This window comes from Ranitomeya imitator, chromosome 5 (assembly GCF_032444005.1).
Source record: "Ranitomeya imitator isolate aRanImi1 chromosome 5, aRanImi1.pri, whole genome shotgun sequence".
NCBI lineage: Eukaryota > Metazoa > Chordata > Amphibia > Anura > Dendrobatidae > Ranitomeya > Ranitomeya imitator.
Window position 1 is genome coordinate 628,015,624 of NC_091286.1, and position 23,292 is coordinate 628,038,915.

The 23,292-nt window shown below is 44.4% G+C and overlaps 1 protein-coding gene across 3 annotated transcripts in view; it reads left to right on the top strand.

Moving 5' to 3' along the window:
- Positions 1 to 23,292, top strand: part of LPIN1 (lipin 1) — a 317,563-nt gene that overhangs the window by 170,028 nt on the left and 124,243 nt on the right. For all 3 annotated transcript variants that reach the window (XM_069728107.1, XM_069728108.1, XM_069728109.1), the window contains exons 3-4: positions 481 to 576; positions 7,789 to 8,105. In XM_069728107.1, the coding sequence (XP_069584208.1) occupies positions 481 to 576; positions 7,789 to 8,105 (413 nt within the window). The remainder of the gene's footprint in view (positions 1 to 480; positions 577 to 7,788; positions 8,106 to 23,292) is intronic.

Consider the following 23,292-nt stretch of genomic DNA (forward strand, 5'->3'; position numbering starts at 1 on the left):
TTGAGCAGGGGGTTGGAAAAGATGACCCAGGAGGTCCCTTCCAACTCTACCATTCTATGATTCTCTGAATAATTTAAGCATTTTAGGGGCAATGTAATGTTTGTTTATATGAAATAAGTGAAACTAATGGGACTAAAATTGCCTCAATGCAGACACATATGCTTTTTATTCCTTATCTTCTACTAAGAGGATCTTCTGGTTTCTTGAATATATGGGCATATGAATGTACTTGTGTTAAGGTTGTACCAAGTTTGGAAGTTACCTCCTATCCATAGTATAGCTGAGCACAGATCTCTCTGGGAATGGCACGATGATGAGCATGTTCCGCTCCATTCAGAACCTTCAGAGCCCTGTTCTCTAGAACGCTCAGGTTGGACTGCAGTGATCGGGAAGTTTTCCCCTCTCCTATCAATAAGATGTTACTTATTAACTTGACACAAACACTTTACACATAGTAAAGAAAATATTTTACTGTCCTAGGTTGACATTGAAATCAATGGAGAGTGTGTTGACCTGCACATGAAACTTGGAGACAATGGAGAAGCTTTTTTCGTGGAGGAAACTGAGAATAATGAGGTAAATAAAGATCAAACAAGACTCTTATTATGCTGTACTGCTATTAACACAAATGTATAAAAAGGTCACTAAAGGGCTAATCCTAAATGGCTCATCGGGAGGGGTCCTCTGCATGGTCTAAATCAATGGTCGTTAATTTGTGGCCACCACCTGCAACTTTCATCATGGTAGGGTATTTTGGGAATTGTAATTCTACTATAGTTGGAAAACCACAGATTCAAGGCCGCAAGTGTAAGAGAAATATCCCTGGGTAGTAGGGCCATAAGAGATCTGTCCATGGATAGTAGGGCTAAGAGAGCTGTCCCTGGATAGTAGAACTGTAAGAGAGCTGTCCCTTTGTAGTAGGGCTATAAGAGACCTGTTCTTGGGTAGTAGGGCTTAGAGCACTATCCCTTGATAGTGGGGCAAAAAGCACTATCCCTGAGTAGTAGGGCTCAAGTGCTGTTCCTGAGTAGTAGGATTGATATCTATCCTTGGATAGTAGGGCTAAGAGAGCTGTTCCTGGGTAGTAGGGCTAAAACAGCTATCTCTTGGTAGTAGGGCTAAGAGTGTAGTTCCTTGGTAGCAGGGCTAAAAGGACTGTCTCTGAGTAATAAGACTAATAATGCTCTCCCTGTGTTGTAGGGCTCAGGGAGCTGTTCCCGGGTAGTAGGGCTCAGAGAGCTGTCCCTGGGAAGTAGGTCTAAGAGAGGTGTCTCTGAGTAATATGGCTAAGAGAGTTGTGCCATACCTCGGAGTCCAAGATGGACTGCTCCATATGTCTGCTCTGATTAAAAAATGGAGCCACACAATAGTGCTGGCTGAGTGCTTTCTTTGTGTGCAATTTTTGTGCTGGCTGGCTGTGTGAATTGCATTCACTTTTTGTGCTGGCTGACTGCGTGCACTGTTTGTGCTGGTTGACTGCGTTCACGGCATTCAATACTTGCGTTGGCTCACTGTGTTCACTTTTTGTGCAGCCTCACTGCGTTCACTGCGTTCAGTATGTACAGGCTGACTGTAATCACTGCGTTCAGTATGTACAGGCTGACTGTAATCACTGTGTTCAGTATGTACAGTCTGACTGTAATCACTGTTTTCAGTATGTACAGGCTGACTGCGATCACTGCATTCAGTATGTACAGGCTGACTGTAATCACTGTGTTCACTGTATGTACAGGCTGACTGTAATCACTGTGTTCACTGTATTTACAGGCTGACTGTAATCACTGTGTTCAATATGTACAGACTGACTGCGATCACTGCGTTCAGTATGTACAGGCTGACTGTAATCACTGCATTCATTATGTATAGGCTGACTGTAATCACTGCATTCAGTATGTACAGGCTGACTGTAATCACCGCGTTCATTATGTACAGGCTGACTGTAATCACTGCATTCAGTATGTACAGGCTGACTGTAATCACTGCGTTCATTATGTACAGGCTGACTGTAATCACTGCGTTCAGTATGTACAGGCTGACTGCGATCACTGCATTCAGTATGTACAGGCTGACTGTGTTCATGGCATGCACTGTTCACTCACAAAGATGGCACCCGCTCTTTGAGCTGGCGCCACCCTTCTATTTGCTGCACCCACTCAGATTCCAAGATGGAAACAGCTACCTCTGTCTGCAGCGTCAGACTGTAGCACGTTGGGCCCACTAGAGAAAATCATTCTTGGGGCCCACTATGTAGCTACATAGAAATAAATACAAGACCACCAATTGTGTGGTAAAACACGCTAATATGAGGGTATAATATAAGGTAGTACACGTCTTAATTATCTAGCAGGGGTTGGGGTAACCCCCTCATAGAATATAATGTAGCCCCCTCATAGAATATAATACAGCCCCCCTCATGGAATATAATGCAGCTCCCCTCATGGAATATAATGCAGCCCCCTCATGGAATATAATGTAGCCACCCTCATGGAATATAATGTAGCCCCCCTCACAGAATATAATGCAGCCCCGCTCATAGAATATAGTGCAGCCCCCCTCATAGGGTATAATGCAGCAGCCCACAAAATATAATGTAACCCCCTCATAAGGTATAATGCAGCCACCCATAGAATATACTGTAGCCCCCTTATAGGGCATAATTCAGCCCCCCCCGTATAGTATGATGTAGCTCCCTGAGAGAATAATGCAGCCCCCACACAGAATATATTGCAACCCCCCACAGAATATAATGTAGCCCCCTCAAAGTATAACACAGCTCCCCTCATAGGGTATAATGCTGCCCCCTCCACCTCCATCATTGTCCTCATCACCACCTCTATCATTGCCTTCTCACCCACAACCCCTATCACTGACCATTCCACCACCTCCATCATTGCCTCCTCCCTCACCACCATTGTCATTTCCACCACTACCATCATTTTCCTTTCCACCACCTCCATTATTGCCTCCTCCCCCACAACCACCATTGTCTTTTCCAACACTACCATCATTGTCCTTTCCGCCACCCCATCATTGCTTTCTCCCCCACCACCCCATCATTGCCCATTCCAACACCTCCATCATTGCCTCCCCCCACCAACACCACCACGACCATCATTGCCTTCACCCCACCACCCCAACATCCTTTCCACCACCACCAACATTGCCTTCTCCCCCACCATTCCCATCACTGCTTTCTCCATCACCCACATCATTGCCAATCTCCAATACAAACACAGCACCCCACACACAGCACCGCACCACATACACTCAGGCAGGCAGACAAACAGAGACAAAGCAACACTCACCTATCTGCACCTTCCCCGCAGCCACAGCACATCCAGGAAGCAGCATCTTCGGCGCTGGCAGCTTTCTCTCTGAAACAGCCGCGCTGAATGATGATGTCATCCAGCCGTGCTGTGTCAGACAGGAAGTGTCGGGCAGGGGGCAGGAAGCAGGACGGCATCGGGTCCCTGCAGCTCCGCTTCGCTGCCAAGCTACAGGAATTTGCCGCCCTGCAGGGGCCCACCTCCCGGGCCCCAATTCAGCCGCTCCGGATTTACATGTGGGCAGTGTTAGCCTCAGCCTGCGGCTAACACTGCCCGCTATGTGAAATGAATACTCATTCCTCTCCACGTCCATGAGGGTGTGGGGAAGCGTGAATATTCATTTCTCTTTAGCAGCGGGGACAGGCTCCTGTCCCCAGCTGTTTCTCAGCTGACACTGGGCGGGCCCCCCTGACTCAGGGGTCCCATAGCTGCTGGGTGTGCTGCTATTAGTGACACACCACTGGCTGGGGATCCTAGGAGCAGTGGGGCCCTAGGCAGCTGCATGCCAGTATGCCAGCTGGTGTCAGTGCCTGGGCCCACCGGAGAATCCTCTTTTTCTCCGATGGGCCAGTCTGACCCTATGTGTCGGCTCTGCCCCTCAGCTAATCAGTGGCTGTGTTGATGCAGAAAACAACCAGTACTTAGTTGACAGGGTGGTGCCAGCACAGGGGGTGCACGCTTCAACACTTCTCCAACTTTCCCCGTACGGAAAACTGGTCAGAGCAGTGTGGAAGCATGTCCTGACCTCACGAGCCGCAGTGGGAAAAAATGTATTTTATTAGAATAGAGAAAATACTTTTTAGAAATTGAACTAGGCTTTTATGTTAGTTGATTGTAGGAGAGCAAGTTCATATCTCTGATGTTCTACCATGATATAGCTTCTCTTGTGTATAATATCCACATCTATGGTTAGACTTCTGAAAACCCCGATGGATCCCTATGCTGGTTGCTTCAATCAAAACTAAGGTCATATATTTCCCCTGGCAGTAGCCAAAAATACTATGTGCTCTTAGCCTAAACAATAGATGTTTAGGCCCGGCCTACCCCAAGCCCCTCTGAAAGCAATTCTCCACTCTGACTCCTGGAGGACGTTCCCATACTAGAGGCTCCATCTATGACCTCCATGTGTCACAGTAGTTGTTATTGTGAGTGGATTACACAGGTTTTCCTCCTTTAGGTTTCTGGCCTCTAAAGTTCGGTGCTGGGATAAAATAATATCAGACACTCCTTTACCCGGTCCAGTGCCGGCTCTCTGCCATTGCTCTGGTCTCTGTTTAATGGCTGCAGCAGTCACATCACGACGAGAGCACACATCACCTCTGCAGCCAATCCTGGCAGATCCAGCCATACATAGACGCCATAGGTTTCCCACATTATTTGCAGATACTTGTTCACATTGTGGCCTTATTATCCTATTTGCCCTATGTGTCAGGATAGCCGGTTTTAGATCACGGGCATATCGGAGAAGGTCCGGGATGTTCTGTCCTGTGAGGAGGTGACATAACAGAAGTTCCTAGGACCCTATTCTTATGATGTCCCTTCTGCCTGACATTAGATGGGACACCAGCGATCAGCATTTGTATAATGCCAGAGTGACAGGTTCAGCCATGGACAGACGCGGTCCTGTTTTCTCTTGGCTACTTTCACAATTCAGTCTTGAGCTGCTGGAGAATTTCTTGGCAGGAGCTGTGCAATTCTGACCCATAAGCGGCCTTGCACTTGTTGTTCTCCTTATATTAACCCATTAAATGAATTACCCCAGATAAATGACCGGTCTGTTACTTCTAGTAGGGCTCGCCCTGCATTCGCCTCCGGATCATCTCTTAAGAAGGTCTATTAAATGCTTTCCTGTAAATGATCTCATTGACCTTGTGGTGGCTTTGCAGTTCTTCTTTATATAACCCGAGTGCCTACTTTATCTGCGGTATCATGGTGCGACTAAGAAAAGATCCTGTGTGATGCCAGTAATATCGCCTTTACACAGAAGTGCAGTGTCACCATGTTGTACAATGTAACATCTGTAAAAATCCTCCTCCCCAAGCGTCACGTGCCCATGGTACCTCTCAATGGTGTAACTGGAAACCACTGAGCCCAAATACCAGATGTGTAACTGGCCGGCGTCTCCATTTATAATTCTAGTGGCCCGGTGCTGTTTTACTCCAGGACAGTAGACAAACGATGTGCCCCCTTAAGGCACCAAGCCCCAGGTACTAATATATCCTCCTCGGCACCCCCTGTAGTTATGCCCTTAGCTGTCGGGTTGGGAGAATTTTCTTTTTTTTCTTAGTTTGTCTCATATACCTTTTCTGTTTTTGTTTTTTTTTTTTATTTCCTAACTATTTTTAAGATTTTACTGTTTGGAAATAGAAAAATTATTAAAAAAATGAATTTAAAGTTGTATTCCTCTTTGAAAAATAATGTTCACTGTCCTACTCAGTCTCAGTTTGAAGATTTTCTTGTCCTCTTGGCTCTCTCAGATTATTGGTGACGGGCTACTTATGTAAGGAGATGGACATACTGCCCACGTTCCCCCTTGAAGAACAAGTGTATTGTGCAATGGGAACTGTGACATGTGTTAATAGCGTGGTTATTGTGTTCTGTCCAACAGTATGGAGATCTAGAGTTAATGGTTGGGACTATCCCAGAGTGTAAGGGGCTAAGGTGAAGGGACAGAGACAGTTTCCTGTCAGGACGACAGACAAGGCCCGGTGTGCATCTGAAGTAGACCTAAGGTCTGGACAGTAGGCAGTGCCACATGACGTGGGTGTCCCTGAAGTCAGGAGAGACAGACAGTGATTAGTGTGAATCGAGTAAAGAGAGAAGGAAAATGGACAGGAGGACGGAGTGATCAAAAAGGATCCAGGGACAGGATGCCTAGTAGTGCGGCCCAGAGTTTACAACTCCGAGAGATTAAGGGCCAAGACGGGACAGAGTATGTAAGACAAAGAAAGTGCCCCAGGCGGCAGTTCTAGAGCATCAGCGACAGAGAAGTTAAGTACTGGCCATACTGGCGGCGTAGTTCCCTTGAGGGGAAAGAAGACTCGGAACTGCGGGGTGAAAATTGGTATCTTGCTAACTGGACTGTAGCACTAAGCTGGGCTGTGGTGAAGTAGAGTGGAACGGTGAAGTTAGAGAATGAACGAGTAATGAGGAAGGAATTGGAACTGTGTGTGGAAAATTCTCCATATTGTGAAGGAAACGTTCATTAAGATGTGTACCCGCCATCTACTCTATATAATCCCCTCCAAGTTTTCGTCCATGAAAAGTTTATTTGTGACTGGTGGTCTCCCTTACTGAACTGTTCAAAATCTGATCCTGGCCAACCCAAGCCATTGGTAACATGCAGTCTACACGGGCATAGCACCCTCATAGCACAAGTCCCCACACCTAGCCAGGACCCCAACCTTCAAGTAATATGCCGGGGCGTAGAAGATGACGATCACACACGGCTACCTCCCCGAACCACGTTGCACTTATTTTTCAAATCCCTGTAAGAATAGCTGTATAATAATAAAATTACCGTAGTATGAACCCAATTCTAGCTGCTCAATTTATCATGAGGTGTGAAAAGTTTCAGAAAGACATATAAAGCCATTCTGAGGGTGAACTTTCAAAATAAGTATACCTGCCTTGTCAGTTCTAGGAGATGAATGTAATAGTATGCAGCATTTATTGTGGAAGATCGACTTTAAATATATTGAACTAGGAGCTATTCGTGATCCATCTACTGTGTAAATGGCCAGCCCTTCTTTTGGGTCCCGTAACTTGTCGGGAAGTGGATTGCAGAGCATTTATGAAACATCTGATGATGATGGGGACATTGTCCGGACACCATAAGAAGTGTAGGTAAGACCTTGAGAAAAGGGGATGACGTCATAAAATTCCTGTAGAAGAGATTTCCATAGGTTGGAAGTAAGTACCCATGTATAGAGAAGTGCGGATCGATTTACGGTACTCCGGTCCAGCATCCAGGTCAATTGTACCTGGCCACTAGATAGGAGGCCCGAGAATCTCTTATCTTCAGCTTTCCCCGATGCGGCTTTTGATTGGCCCGAGCTGGCACAATGTCATCAAATGCCGCTTTGGGGACTTTATTATGTTCCTATGACAGAACAGAAAGTCATGTTAGTGTGAATTTGGAGTAAAAGCATTACAAACGCCACATCAGAACAAGCTCACTGATGGATTCCCAATTAATTCATTTTGAAGCCAGCAATGTCTTTGGAAACTAAACTCGTGTACAGAATTGTACAGAAACCCGATTGCTAACGTTACGATGCCACAACTTCCATCTTTAGCTTTTCGACATGGCTGCGGGCGTCCTACCGGCATCTCGATGAGTGACAATATGAGCCTTTCATGCAGAGCGACATGATTTTGTATACTTGTTGGTGTTCCTATGGAATATTCTGTGAATATCATCTAATTAATAATATGCTTACTTATTCCATTGTCCTCCCAGGAATATGTCCCGTCCCACCTGGCCACATCTCCTATCCTGCTGGATGGAGCTTCTCTTATGGAGGCGCAGTTGAAGAGGAACCCAATAGAATGGCCAAGAAGTTTGGATCCGTCCAGCTCGACCCAGGCCTCTGGCAACATGCACCTGACCCAGGGGGGCACAGACAACAACTCCGGTAAGAAGAGGCGGAAACGGAGGAGAAAATCAAAGTTGGATAACCTAAAGAGAGAAGATAATGGGGACACCACGGAAGATGAAGATATGTTTACCATAGAGATGAGCTCCGAAGAGGAGACTGAGACCCTTGAAACAGCCAGGTAGGATTCTGAACTTTTTTTTGTTTATGTGAGCAGACATTAAAAAAACTTTGAATAAAATGGGAAAAAATCCTAATCTTTTCAAAATGAGTTTGAACTCCTTTTCGAGAAGGAGGAGGTCAGGGTCTTCTCTGGAGTCGTGACATCGTGTCGAGTACTTCATAATCCTTCTTGACTATTTACAGGCAACATATAAATGTATAAAATGATTTTCTTTTATACTTTTTTCAAAGAGGAACATGTTTAAAAATCCATTACTGTTAGATAGATATAACAATACTAGATTGTGGCCTGATTCATCGGGTATTCTAGAATATGCATGTCCCCGTAGTATATGGACAATGATGATTCCAGAATTCGCGGCAGATTGTGCCCGTCGCTGATTGGTCGAGGCAACCTTTATGACATCACCGTCGCCATGGCAACCTGTTGTGAATTCTGTTATCGAACTCCCTCCTGTGGTCATGAATGGTACTTCGGCGAGTTCTGTCCATGGACTCCCTCTGGTGGCTGTGAGTGGAGCTGCTGCTTCTGAGGTTCCTTCCACAGGTGACGTAGTTTATTCTTTGGCTGGCTGTTCTATTTAACTCCACTCAGATCGTTACTCCATGCCAGCTGTCAATGTTCTTGTACTGGTTCAGTTCGCTCTTGGATCTTTCTGGTGACCTGTCTACTCCAGCAGAAGCTAAGTCCCTGCTAGTTATTTATTTGTTCATTGTTTCTCTGTCCAGCTGGCTATCATGATCTTGCCCTGCTAGCTGGAAGCTCTTGGATGCAGAGTGGCACCTCCGCACCGTGAGTCGGTGCGGAGGTCTTTTTGCACACTCTGCGTGGTCTTTTTGTAAGGTTTTGTGCTGACCGCAAAGATACCTTTCCTATCCTCAGTCTGTTTAGTAAGTCTGGCCTCCCTTTGCTAAAACCTGTTTCATTTCTGTGTTTGTGACTTTCATCTTAACTCACAGTCAATATATGTGGGGGGCTGCCTTTTCCTTTGGGGAATTTCTCTGAGGCAAGGTAGGCTTTATTTTCTATCTTAAGGGCTAGTTAGCTCTTAGGCTGTGAAGAGGCGTCTAGGTCGTGTTAGGTACGCTCCACGACTATTTCTAGTTGTGTGATAGGATTAGGGGTTGCGGTCGGCAGAGCTCCCACTTCCCAGAGCTGGTCCTGTGTGAGTTTAACCATCAGGTCGTTCCGGGTGCTCCTAACCACCAGGTCCATAACAGTACAGCTGGCCCAAAGTATTAATGCATCTCAATAGAGGGATAAGAGAAGTTCTGAGACCATTTTTTTTCTCTGCAGTGTTTTTTGTCTTTCTTTTCCCCTAAGCCTCTGGGTGGTTCAGGACACAGGTGTAGATATGGACATTCAAGGTCTGTCCTCTTGTGTGGATCATCTCACTGCAAGGGTACAAAACATTCAAGATTTTGTGGTTCAGAATCCGATGTTAGAGCCTAGAATTCCAATTCCTGATTTGTTTTCTGGGGATAGATCTAAGTTCCTGAATTTCAAAAATAATTGTAAGCTGTTTCTAGCTTTGAAACCCCGCTCCTCTGGTGACCCCGTTCAACAAGTAAAAATCATTATTTCTTTGTTGCGTGGTGACCCTCAAGACTGTGCATTTTCCCTTGCGCCAGGAGATCCTGCATTGCGTGATGTAGATGCGTTTTTTCTGGCGCTTGGATTGCTTTATGATGAACCAAATTCAGTGGATCAGGCAGAGAAAATCTTGCTGGCTTTGTGTCAGGGTCAGGATGAAGCGGAGGTGTACTGTCAGAAGTTTAAAAAGTGGTCTGTGCTTACTCAGTGGAATGAGTGTGCCCTGGCGGCAATTTTCAGAAAGGGTCTTTCTGAAGCCCTTAAGGATGTCATGGTGGGATTTCCCACGCCTGCTGGTCTGAATGAGTCTATGTCCTTGGCCATTCAGATCGATCGGCGCTTGCGTGAGCGCAAAGCTGTGCATCATTTGGCGGTATTCTCTGAGCATAGGCCTGAGCCTATGCAGTGTGATAGGAATTTGACTAGAGCTGAACGGCAAGAACACAGACCTCGCAATGGGCTGTGTTATTACTGTGGTGATTCCACTCATGCTATCTCCGATTGTCCTAAGCGCACTAAGCGGTTCGCTAGGTCTGCCACCATTAGTACGGTACAGTCTAAATTTCTTTTGTCCGTTACTCTGATTTGCTCTCTGTCGTCCTATTCTGTTATGGCATTTGTGGATTCAGGCGCTGCCCTGAATTTGATGGACTTGGAGTTTGCCAGGCGCTGTGGTTTTTTCTTGGAGCCCTTGCAGTATCCTATTCCATTGAGAGGAATTGATGCTACGCCTTTGGCCAAGAATAAGCCTCAGTACTGGACTCAATTGACCATGTGCATGGCTCCTGCACATCAGGAGGATATTCGCTTTTTGGTGTTGCATAATCTGCATGATGTGGTCGTTTTGGGGTTGCCATGGCTACAGGTCCATAATCCAGTATTGGATTGGAAATCTATGTCTGTTTCCGGCTGGGGTTGTCAGGGGGTACATGGTGATGTTCCGTTGCTGTCAATTTCGCCTTCCACTCCTTCTGAAGTCCCTGAGTTTTTGTCAGATTACCGGGATGTATTTGAAGAGCCCAAATCCGGTGCCTTACCTCCTCATAGGGATTGCGATTGTGCTATTAATTTGATTCCTGGTAGTAAGTTTCCTAAGGGCCGACTGTTTAATTTATCTGTGCCAGAGCACGCCGCTATGCGGAGTTATATAAAGGAATCCTTGGAGAAAGGTCATATTCGCCCGTCGTCATCACCGTTGGGAGCAGGGTTCTTTTTTGTGGCCAAGAAGGATGGCTCTTTGAGACCTTGTATTGATTACCGCCTTCTTAATAAGATCACAGTCAAATTTCAGTACCCTTTGCCACTGCTGTCTGATTTGTTTGCTCGGATTAAGGGGGCTAGTTGGTTCACCAAGATAGATCTTCGAGGCGCGTATAATCTTGTGCGAATTAAACAGGGCGATGAATGGAAAACAGCATTTAATACGCCCGAGGGCCATTTTGAGTACCTGGTTATGCCGTTCGGGCTTTCTAATGCTCCATCTGTGTTTCAGTCCTTTATGCATGACATCTTCCGAGAGTACCTGGATAGATTCATGATTGTATATTTGGATGATATTTTGGTCTTTTCGGATGATTGGGAGTCTCATGTGAAGCAGGTCAGAATGGTGTTCCAGGTCCTTCGTGCGAATTCCTTGTTTGTGAAGGGGTCGAAATGTCTCTTTGGGGTTCAGAAGGTTTCATTTTTGGGTTTCATTTTTTCCCCTTCTACTATCGAGATGGACCCTGTTAAAGTTCAGGCCATTTATGATTGGACTCAGCCGACATCTGTGAAGAGCCTGCAGAAGTTCCTGGGCTTTGCTAATTTTTACCGTCGCTTCATCGCTAATTTTTCTAGTGTTGCTAAACCGTTGACTGATTTGACCAAGAAAGGTGCTGATGTGGTCAATTGGTCCTCTGCGGCTGTAGAGGCTTTTCAGGAGTTGAGGCGTCGTTTTTCTTCTGCCCCTGTGTTGTGCCAGCCAGATGTTTCGCTCCCGTTTCAGGTCGAGGTTGATGCTTCTGAGATTGGAGCAGGGGCTGTTTTGTCGCAAAGAAGTTCTGATGACTCGGTGATGAAACCATGTGCCTTCTTTTCTAGAAAATTCTCGCCTGCTGAGCGCAATTATGATGTTGGCAATCGAGAGTTGTTGGCCATGAAGTGGGCATTCGAGGAGTGGCGACATTGGCTTGAAGGAGCCAAGCATCGCGTGGTGGTCTTGACGGATCACAAGAATTTGACTTATCTTGAGTCTGCCAAACGGTTGAATCCTAGACAGGCTCGATGGTCGCTGTTTTTCTCCCGTTTTGATTTTGTGGTTTCGTACCTTCTGGGCTCTAAGAATGTGAAGGCTGATGCCCTGTCAAGGAGTTTTGTGCCTGACTCTCCGGGTGTTCCTGAGCCAGCGGGTATTCTCAAAGAGGGGGTAATTTTGTCTGCCATCTCCCCTGATTTGCGACGCGTGCTGCAGAAGTTTCAGGCTGATAGACCTGACCGTTGTCCAGCGGAGAAACTGTTTGTCCCTGATAGATGGACTAGTAGAGTTATCTCTGAGGTTCATTGTTCGGTGTTGGCGGGTCATCCTGGAATCTTTCGTACCAGAGATTTGGTGGCTAGATCCTTTTGGTGGCCTTCTTTGTCACGGGATGTGCGTTCTTTTGTGCAGTCCTGTGGGACTTGTGCTCGGGCTAAGCCCTGCTGTTCTCGTGCCAGTGGGTTGCTTTTGCCCTTGCCGGTCCCGAAGAGGCCCTGGACGCATATTTCCATGGATTTTATTTCAGATCTCCCTGTCTCTCAAAGGATGTCGGTCATTTGGGTGGTTTGTGATCGCTTCTCTAAGATGGTCCATTTGGTACCCTTGTCTAAATGGCCTTCCTCCTCTGATTTGGTGCCATTGTTTTTCCAGCATATGGTTCGTTTGCATGGCATTACGGAGAACATCGTCTCGGACAGATGTTCCCAGTTTGTTTCGAGGTTTTGGCGGTCCTTTTGTGCTAAGATGGGCATTGATTTGTCTTTTTCTTCGGCTTTCCATCCTCAGACAAATGGCCAAACCGAACGAACTAATCAGACTTTGGAAACATATCTGAGATGCTTTGTTTCTGCTGATCAGGATGATTGGGTGTCCTTCTTGCCTTTGGCTGAGTTCGCCCTTAATAATCGGGCCAGCTCGGCTACTTTGGTTTCGCCTTTTTTCTGTAATTCTGGTTTCCATCCTCGTTTCTCTTCAGGGCAGGTTGAGCCTTCGGACTGTCCTGGTGTGGTTACGGTGGTGGACAGGTTGCAACAGATTTGGACTCATGTGGTGGACAATTTGACATTGTCCCAGGAGAGGGCTCAACGTTTCGCTAACCGCCGGCGCTGTGTTGGTCCCCGACTTCGTGTTGGGGATTTGGTTTGGTTGTCATCTCGTCATGTTCCTATGAAGGTTTCCTCTCCTAAGTTTAAGCCTTGTTTCATTGGTCCGTATAAGATTTCTGAAGTACTCAATCCTGTGTCATTTCGTTTGGCCCTTCCAGCTTCTTTTGCCATCCACAATGTGTTCCATAGGTCGTTATTGCGGAGCTATGTGGCGCCTATGGTTCCCTCCGTTGATCCTCCTGCCCCGGTGTTGGTCGAGGGGGAGTTGGAGTATGTGGTGGAGAAGATTTTGGATTCTCGTATTTCGAGACGGAAACTCCAGTACCTGGTCAAGTGGAAGGGTTATGGTCAGGAAGATAATTCTTGGGTTTTTACCTCTGATGTTCCTGCTGCCGATCTAGTTCGTGCCTTTCATTTGGCTCGTCCTGATCGGCCTGGGGGCTCTGGTGAGGGTTCGGTGACCCCTCCTCAAGGGGGGGTACTGTTGTGAATTCTGTTATCGAACTCCCTCCTGTGGCCATGAATGGTACTTCGGCGAGTTCTGTCCATGGACTCCCTCTGGTGGCTGTGAGTGGAGCTGCTGCTTCTGAGGTTCCTTCCACAGGTGACGTAGTTTATTCTTTGGCTGGCTGTTCTATTTAACTCCACTCAGATCGTTACTCCATGCCAGCTGTCAATGTTCTTGTACTGGTTCAGTTCGCTCTTGGATCTTTCTGGTGACCTGTCTACTCCAGCAGAAGCTAAGTCCCTGCTAGTTATTTATTTGTTCATTGTTTCCTTGTCCAACTGGCTATCATGATCTTGCCCTGCTAGCTGGAAGCTCTGGGATGCAGAGTGGCACCTCCGCACCGTGAGTCGGTGCGGAGGTCTTTTTGCACACTCTTACATAGTTACATAGTTATTAAGGTTGAAGGAAGACTATATGTCCATCTAGTTCAACCCATAGCCTAACCTAACATGCCCTAACATGTTGATCCAGAGGAAGGCAAAAAAAACCCATGTGGCAAAGAGTAAGCTCCACATTGGGGAAAAAAATTCCTTCCCGACTCCACATACGGCAATCAGACTATTTCCCTGGATCAACGCCCTATCAATGAATCTAGTGTATATACCCTGTAACATTATACTTTTCCAGAAAGGTATCCAGTCCCCTCTTAAATTTAAGTAATGAATCACTCATTACAACATCATACGGCAGAGAGTTCCATAGTCTCACTGCTCTTACAGTAAAGAATCCGCGTCTGTTATTATGCTTAAACCTTTTTTCCTCCAAACGCAGAGGATGCCCCCTTGTCCCTGTTTCAGGTCTATGATTAAAACATCAGAAAGGTCTTTGTACTGTCCCCTCATATATTTATACATTAAAATAAGATCACCCCTTAGTCTTCGTTTTTCCAAACTAAATAGCCCCAAGTGTAATAACCTATCTTGGTATTGCAGACCCCCCAGTCCTCTAATAACCTTGGTCGCTCTTCTCTGCACCCGCTCCAGTTCAGCTATGTCTTTCTTAAACACCGGAGACCAGAACTGTGCACAGTATTCTAAGTGTGGTCGAACTAGTGACTTGTATAGAGGTAAAATTATATTCTCCTCATAAGCATCTATGCCTCTTTTAATGCATCCCATAATTTTATTTGCCTTTGTAGCAGCTGCCTGACACTGGCCCCTGAATATGAGTTTGTCATCCACCCATACACCCAGGTCTTTTTCATTGACGGTTTTGCCCAGAGTTTTAGAATTAAGCACATAATTATACATCTTATTACTTCTACCCAAGTGCATGACCTTACATTTATCCCCATTAAAGCTCATTTGCCATTTATCAGCCCAAGCTTCTAGTTTACATAAATCATCCTGTAATATAAAATTGTCCTCCTCTGTATTGATTACCCTGCAGAGTTTAGTGTCATCTGCAAATATTGAAATTCTACTCTGAATGCCCCCTACAAGGTCATTAATAAATATGTTAAAAAGAAGAGGGCCCAATACTGACCCCTGTGGTACCCCACTGCTAACCGCTACCCAGTCCGAGTGTGCACCATTAATAACCACCCTTTGTTTCCTATCCCTGAGCCAGCTCTCAACCCACTTGCACATATTTTCCCCTATCCCCATTATTCTCATTTTATGTATCAACCTTTTGTGTGGCATCGTATCAAAAGCTTTTGAAAAGTCCATATACACTACATCCACTGGGTTCCCTTGGTCCAATCCGGATTTTACCTCTTCATAGAAACTGATCAAATTAGTCTGACATGAACGGTCCCTAGTAAACCCGTGCTGATACTGGGTCATGAGGTTATTCCTCTTCAGATACTCCAGTATAGCATCCCTTAGAATGCCCTCCAGGATTTTACCCACAGTAGAGGTTAAGCTTACTGGCCTATAATTTCCGAGTTCAGTTTTTGTTCCCTTTTTGAATATTGGCACCACATTTGCTATACGCCAGTCCTGTGGCACAGACCCTGTTATTATGGACTCTTTAAGGATTAAAAATAATGGTCTATCAATGACTGTACTTAATTCCTGCAGTACTCGAAGGTGTATCCCATCCGGGCCCGGAGATTTGTCAATTTTAGTGATTTTTAGACGCTGCCGCACTTCCTGCTGGGTTAAGCAGGTGACATTTCATTTGGAATTTTTATCACTAGACATTTTGTCTGCCATGGGATTTTCTTTTGTAAATACTGATGAAAAAAAGTCATTTAGCATATTGGCTTTTTCCTCATCCTCATCCACCATCTCACCCAGACTATTTTTAAGGGGGCCAACACTATCATTTTTTAGTTTCTTACTATTTATGTAGTTAAAGAATATTTTAGGATTATTTTTACTCTCTCTGGCAATGAGTCTCTCTGTCTCAATCTTTGCTGCCTTGATTTGCTTTTTACAGAATGTATTTAATTTTCTGTATTTATTTAATGCCTCCTCACTACCTACTTCCTTTAATTCTCTAAATGCTTTCTTTTCGTCACTTATTGCGCCCCTTACAGCTCTATTTAGCCATATTGGTTTCCTCCTATTTCTAGTATGTTTATTCCCATACGGTATATACTGTGCACAGGTCCTATCCACTCTGCGTGGTCTTTTTGTAGGGTTTTGTGCTGACCGCAAAGATACCTTTCCTATCCTCAGTCTGTTTAGTAAGTCTGGCCTCCCTTTGCTAAAACCTGTTTCATTTCTGTGTTTGTGACTTTCATCTTAACTCACAGTCAATATATGTGGGGGGCTGCCTTTTCCTTTGTGGAATTTCTCTGAGGCAAGGTAGGCTTTATTTTCTATCTTAAGGGCTAGTTAGCTCTTAGGCTGTGAAGAGGCGTCTAGGTCGTGTTAGGTACGCTCCACGACTATTTCTAGTTGTGTGATAGGATTAGGGGTTGCGGTCGGCAGAGCTCCCACTTCCCAGAGCTGGTCCTGTGTGAGTTTAACCATCAGGTCGTTCCGGGTGCTCCTAACCACCAGGTCCATAACAGTACAGCTGGCCCAAGGTATTAATGCATCTCAATAGAGGGATAAGAGAAGTTCTGAGACCATTTTTTTTCTCTGCAGTGTTTTTTGTCTTTCTTTTCCCCTAAGCCTCTGGGTGGTTCAGGACACAGGTGTAGATATGGACATTCAAGGTCTGTCCTCTTGTGTGGATCATCTCACTGCAAGGGTACAAAACATTCAAGATTTTGTGGTTCAGAATCCGATGTTAGAGCCTTTATTTTCTATCTTAAGGGCTAGTTAGCTCTTAGGCTGTGAAGAGGCGTCTAGGTCATGTTAGGTACGCTCCACGGCTATTTCTAGTTGTGTGATAGGATTAGGGGTTGCGGTCGGCAGAGCTCCCACTTCCCAGAGCTGGTCCTGTGTGAGTTTAACCATCAGGTCGTTCCGGGTGCTCCTAACCACCAGGTCCATAACGGCAACCATTATGACATCTACGTCGATACTGTGCCCGTCGCTGAATCAGAAACGTGGGATTTCTACGTCCTTTATGACATCATTGTCGCTGTGCCAGTTGCTGATTGGTCAAGGTCAGGCGGCCTCGACCAATCAGAGCTGCGGGATGTCTACGTCCTTTATGACATCATCGTCGCTGATTGGTCGAGGCCTGGTGGCCTCGACCAATCAGAGACGCGGGATTTCTACGTCGATACTGTGCCCGTCGCTGATTGGTCGAGGCCTGGCGGGCGGGATTTCCAGGACAGACAGACAGACAGACGGAAAAACCCTTAGGCAATTATATATATAGATTAGATTTTGTGGAGTGTACGCCAGATTTCCTTTAATATAATGTATGCGCTAAAATGTAACCTGGTGATTTCCTTTTAAGAATTCTGAGTGTTCCCACCTATGTGCATGACTCTATTATATAGCTCCTGCAAATAGCGGACTATCGTCCTGTTTGTATAGTGCCATTCAGGCATCCGTTTTGTTTCTGCATACAAGAAAATAATGGACCATTGGTCATTAGTTTGCTGGATCTGATTTTCATCATTTTTCTTATTTCATCGTTATTTTTTCTTTGGCCACGTATGTATTTTTGCCATCAGTGTAGCTGACGTTTGTCTCATATGCAAAAAAAAAAAAAAGAAAATTTCATTTTTACAAGTTTCTCCTGCTAAGGCTATGTTCACACGTTGCATATTTGCTGCTTTTTATGCAAATTAAAAGCTGCTTTTTACAGTATCAGGGTGACCAAATGTATAATGATCTCCACTATGGTACTTGTATAAAATCAATATTTTATTAATATAAACCAGATAAAAATTTTTTTTTAAAATTATACATTACAAGAAGGGTACGTAATCCAAAGATGAGGGACTACACTTCCATAGGATTCTTCAAAAAACAAGGCTGAACATATGCGAATAGATTACCTAATGACCACCAATAAAATGCCCCAATACATAGTAAATATACATGTTAATACTGCCAAAATGCATACATGTTTCCCAAACATAGGTATCACTCTGTAATAATATTTGGGTAAGTCAACGCTTATCTCCGTGGTAACCTAATGTGGAGCAAACAATGAAGAGATAGCATTCTTAAGGTGGATAAAAGATGATTTGTCATGTACCTCACAAACAGCCACGTGAAAAATTCCTCGGCATCCCTCTGCCCCGACGCCCGTTTCGCAATGATTCTTTGGGAGGTCTGCAGCTTTGCTCCTGACTGTAAAAACTGGGGAATTAATTGAAAGCAGGGGAACGTAGCTACCTATACTTGTGATGCTGCGCCCCCTGCTGGCATAACCTCATATGAACTCGAGCGTGAGAAAATATTCTCAAAAATTGCCACGCTCAAGTTCATATGAGGTTATGCCAGCAGGGGGCGCAGCACCGCAAGTCTAGGTAGCTACGTTCCCCTGCTTTCCATTCATTCCCCAGTTTTTACAGTCAGGAGCACAGCTGCATTAGGAGAGCTCCTGGTTGTAAAATTATTTAACCCCTTCTGATGGATTTACATCGTGGGACATGACTGTAGCGGCGGAGAGGTATGGGATATTGTTGTTTGTTTTGTTTTACCTTTTTTACAGAAGACATGGGTCGTCATTTGGATTGAGCGTATAATAAACATATTACAACACCCTGTGTATTTATTTCATTAAAATACTTTTTTCCTATTGTGTGTGTATTATTAACCCTTTATTACTATTGGATTAATAATGGATAGGTGTCTTATTGACACCTCTCCATTATTAACCAGGCTTAATGTCACCATACAATAGCAAGGTGACATTAACCCCTTATTACCCCATATTCCACCGCTACAGGGGAGTGGAAAGAGAGAGGCTAAGTGCCAGAATAGGCGCATCTTACAGATGTGCCTTTTCTTTGTGGCTGGGGGCAGATGTTTTTAGCCGGGGGGAGGGGGGGGCAATAACCATGGTCCCTCTCCAGGCTATTAATATCTGCCCTCAGTCACTGGCTTTCCCACTCTGGCAGAGAGAATTGCGCGGGAGCCCACGCCAGTTTTTTCTGTGAAATAACCCTTTATTTTAACAGAGCCCCCATATTTTGCACACATACACTTGGAACATTATTAGTGCAGAATATGTAAAAAAATAAGGGATATGAGATGGTTTACTGTATGTAAACTATGTCTCATATCCTGTCGGGTTTGGGAAGGAGATAGCAAAAGCCGGCAATTGAGTTACCGGCTTTTCTGCTATTTAGCACTGTATGAAATATAAGTATATATACAGTTAAGTCCATATATATTTGGACAGAGGCAACATTTTTCTAATTTTGGTTATAGACATTACCACAATGAATTTTAAACAAAACAATTCAGATGCAGTTGAAGTTCAGACTTTCAGCTTCCATTTGAGGGTATCCACATTAAAATTGGATGAAGGGTTTAGGAGTTTCAGCTCCTTAACATGTGCCACCCTTTTTTTAAAGGGACCAAAAGTAATTGGACAGATTCAATAATTTAATATAAAATGTTCATTTCTAGTACTTGGTTGAAAACCCTTTGTTGGCAATGACTGCCTGTAGTCTTGAACTCATGGACATACCAGACGCTGTGTTTCCTCCTTTTTGATGCTCTGCCAGGCCTTCACTGCGGTGGTTTTCAGTTGCTGTTTGTTTGTGGGCCTTTCTGTCTGAAGTTTAGTCTTTAACAAGTGAAATGCTGCTCAATTGGGTTGAGATCAGGTGACTGACTTGGCCATTCAAGAATATTCCACTTCTTTGCTTTAATAAACTCCTGGGTTGCTTTGGCTTTATGTTTTGGGTCATTGTCCATCTGTAGTATGAAACGACGACCAATCAGTTTGGCTGCATTTGGCTGGATCTGAGCACACAGTATGGCGGCTCTGAATACCTCAGAATTCATTCGGCTACTTCTGTCCTGTGTCACATCATCAATAAACACTAGTGACCCAGTGCCACTGGCAGCCATGCATGCCCGCGCCATCACACTGCCTCCGCCGTGTTTTACAGATGATGTGGTATTCTTTGGATCATGAGCTGTACCACGCCTTCACCATACTTTTCTCTTTCCATCATTCTGGTAGAGGTTGATCTTGGTTTCATCTGTCCAAAGAATGTTCTTCCAGAACTGTGCTGGCTTTTTTAGATGTATTTTAGCAAAGTCCAGTCTAGCCTTTTTATTCTTGATGCTTATGAGTGGCTGCACCGTGCAGTGACCCCTCTGTATTTACTTTCATGCCGTCTTCTCTTTATGGTAGATTTGGATATTGATACGCCGACCTCCTGGAGAGTGTTGTTCACTTGGTTGGCTGTTGTGAAGGGGTTTCTCTTCACCATGGAGATTATTCTGCGATCATCCACCACTGTTGTCTTCCGTGGGCACCCAAGTCTTTTTGCATTGATGAGTTCACCAGTGCTTTCTTTCTTTCTCAGGATTTACCAAACTGTAGATTTTGCCACTCCTAATATTGTAGCAATTTCTTGGGATGTTTTTTTTTTGTTTTCGCAGCTTAAGGATGGCTTGTGTCACCTGCATGGAGAGCTCCTTTGACCGCATGTTTACTTCACAGCAAAAACCTTCCAAATGCAGCACCACACCTCAAATCAACTCCAGGCCTTTTATCTGCTAAATTGAGAATGATATAACGAAGGGATTGCCCACACCTGTCCATGAAATAGCCTTGGAGTCAATTGTCCAATTACTTTTGGTCCCTTTAAAAACAGGGTGGCACATGTTAAGAAGCTGAAACTCCTAAACCCTTCATCCAATTTTAATGTGGATACCCTCAAATGAAAGCTGAAAGTCTGAACTTCAACTGCATCTGAATTGTTTTGTTTAAAATTCATTGTGGTAATGTCTATAACCAAAATTAGAAAAATGTTGTCTCTGTCCAAATATATATGGACCTAACTGTATGTGCCTCACTGACATATATACCGTATATATATGTATATATATATATATATATATATATATATATATATATATATATATATATACCTATTCTATGTGTATATGTCTATTCTATTCTAACCTGTCAGTGTGATTTTACTGTACACCGCGCTGAATTACCGGCTTTTCAAAGAACACCGATGTGTAAAAATCAGACAGCACTCGCATGGTGCGAGTGCTGTGCGATTTTTTTTTTTTTTTTCTTTCTCTCGTACCCATTGACTTGCATTGGCATGCTGCGATTTTTTTCTCAGTCCTATTTCGGCTGATAAAAAAAATCGCAAATGAGATGTCACCTATTGACTAACATTGGTCCAAGTGCAATCCGATTTTTTATCAGATTGCACTCGTCCATTTTGCTCGCAAGTGAGTATGAGCCCTAAGATGTCGCAGCAGATACTTGAAGTAGTGTGCGTTGCTCGGCCTCCATGGATCGGACTTGTTCTTGCAGATTATCCCAAAGATGATCGATCTGAGTGAGATCTGGGGATTTGCAGACAAGTCCTCACCTTGCAGTCTTCGTTATGTTTCCCAAACCATTCTTGGACAGTTTTTGTTGCAGTTTAACAGGCATTATCCAGCTGTCAGAGGACACCTTAAATCATTTCGCTCCATGTTTGACTTCCAACACAATTTCAGGAGCTGATTTTTTTTTACTTGCTGCCTAATATATCATCACCCCGTAATAGGAGCCATAGTCACGAGGCAATCAGGCTTAATCACCTGTCGTTAGTCTTAATGTTATGGCTGGGAATGTGTCATATCTTTGGGTACTTATATGGGGGGAAACTGCGCTTCGGTGGATAATAAGGTATCTGATGACATCTAGTGGAGTTAAGTGGTATTGCACATGATGATGTAGATACTTTAAGAAACATTGCACTAATAATAATATAATAATAATAATCTTTATTTTTATATAACGCTAACATATTCCGCAGCGCTTTACACACATTATCATCGCTGTCCCCGATGGGGCTCACAATCTAAATTCCCTATCAGTATGTCTTTGGACTAATAGTAAAAAGCATATTTGTCACATAATCTATTATTTTAAAAATGGGTAAATTATATATTATAACAAAAAGTGAAGGACCGTATTAACCCTATGAACAAAGGTGTAGCTGGTACCATAGAAGTACCTGTACCCAATGTTTAGAAAACATTTAAAGGGGCTTTTCACATTTGTATAATTTATTATTTATGCATTACTTATCTAGCGCTATTGTATTCCACAGCGCTTTACATACATACCATCGCTGTCTCCGATGGGAATCACAATCTAGATTCCCTATCAGTATGTTATTAAAGACTTAAAGGGGTTTTCCCACTAACAAAGTACATTTTAATAACAATTTGAATCAATAGATCTTGGAATAATAATAATTTCCACAATTGGATGTGTTAAAAAAATGTTCCTGTGCTGAGATAATCTTATAAATGTCTCCCTGTTGTGTACTGTGTAATGGTTGTGCCTGACCAGGGACGACTATATGGGCAGGCAGACTAGGCAGCTGCCTAGGGTCCCCAGGCACAGAAGGGGCCCCCTGATGCAATGAAGCTTACAATTCGAATAACACTAGGCAGTGTTTTGCCCAGTTGGAGAAGAGGCAGAGCGATCTGCTGTGTTCTCATACAATGTGAGTCTTGCCCGGCGCTGAGCTGCCTAGTGTTATTTATCTTCCATCAGCAATCCTTTAGGCAGAAGCATTCAGGCCTGTACTACTGACCTGCGGCTGCGCTCTGCATCTTCTCATGTTCTGGCTTATATACTCTGTCCTGTCCTGACAGCTGCTGTCCAGCCTCAGGACCTAACTAAGTGACACCTAACCACTGACATAGTCCTGACGTTGCACAGCAGCACCTGTCAGGACTCAGCACAGTAGCTGTGCTGCCACCCAGGAGAAGTGTTCCCATAGACAACACTACTGCACTGATCGCCTGTGATTTTTTTTTTTCTGCACCTCGAAGCCAGTCACACTCTGTAATAAATGTAAAAAAAGAAATAAAAAGAAAGCAAAAACAAACATAAAGTGATATATATATAAAAAAAGAAGGATACCTGCTGTCACTCATCAGGGTCCTGCACGGGCCACACTAATGGTGTGCGCTGGCACCAAGGAGTGATGACGGCACTGTGATCTCCAGCCACAGGACCACTACGTTCTGTAATAGTGCTCGCTCATACTAGACTCCGGCCAATTATTCTAATGACACTCGACATGAGAGAATCGTATCACAGGTGCGAAGAAGGAGAGCTTAATTTCTCCATCTTCTCCATTGTCCCTGTGTGCGTACATCGGACGTCACTCGGAGAACATCTTTTCGAATCTCTGGGATCTGACTGCCATGGCCCCCACCAGTCCCAAGAATC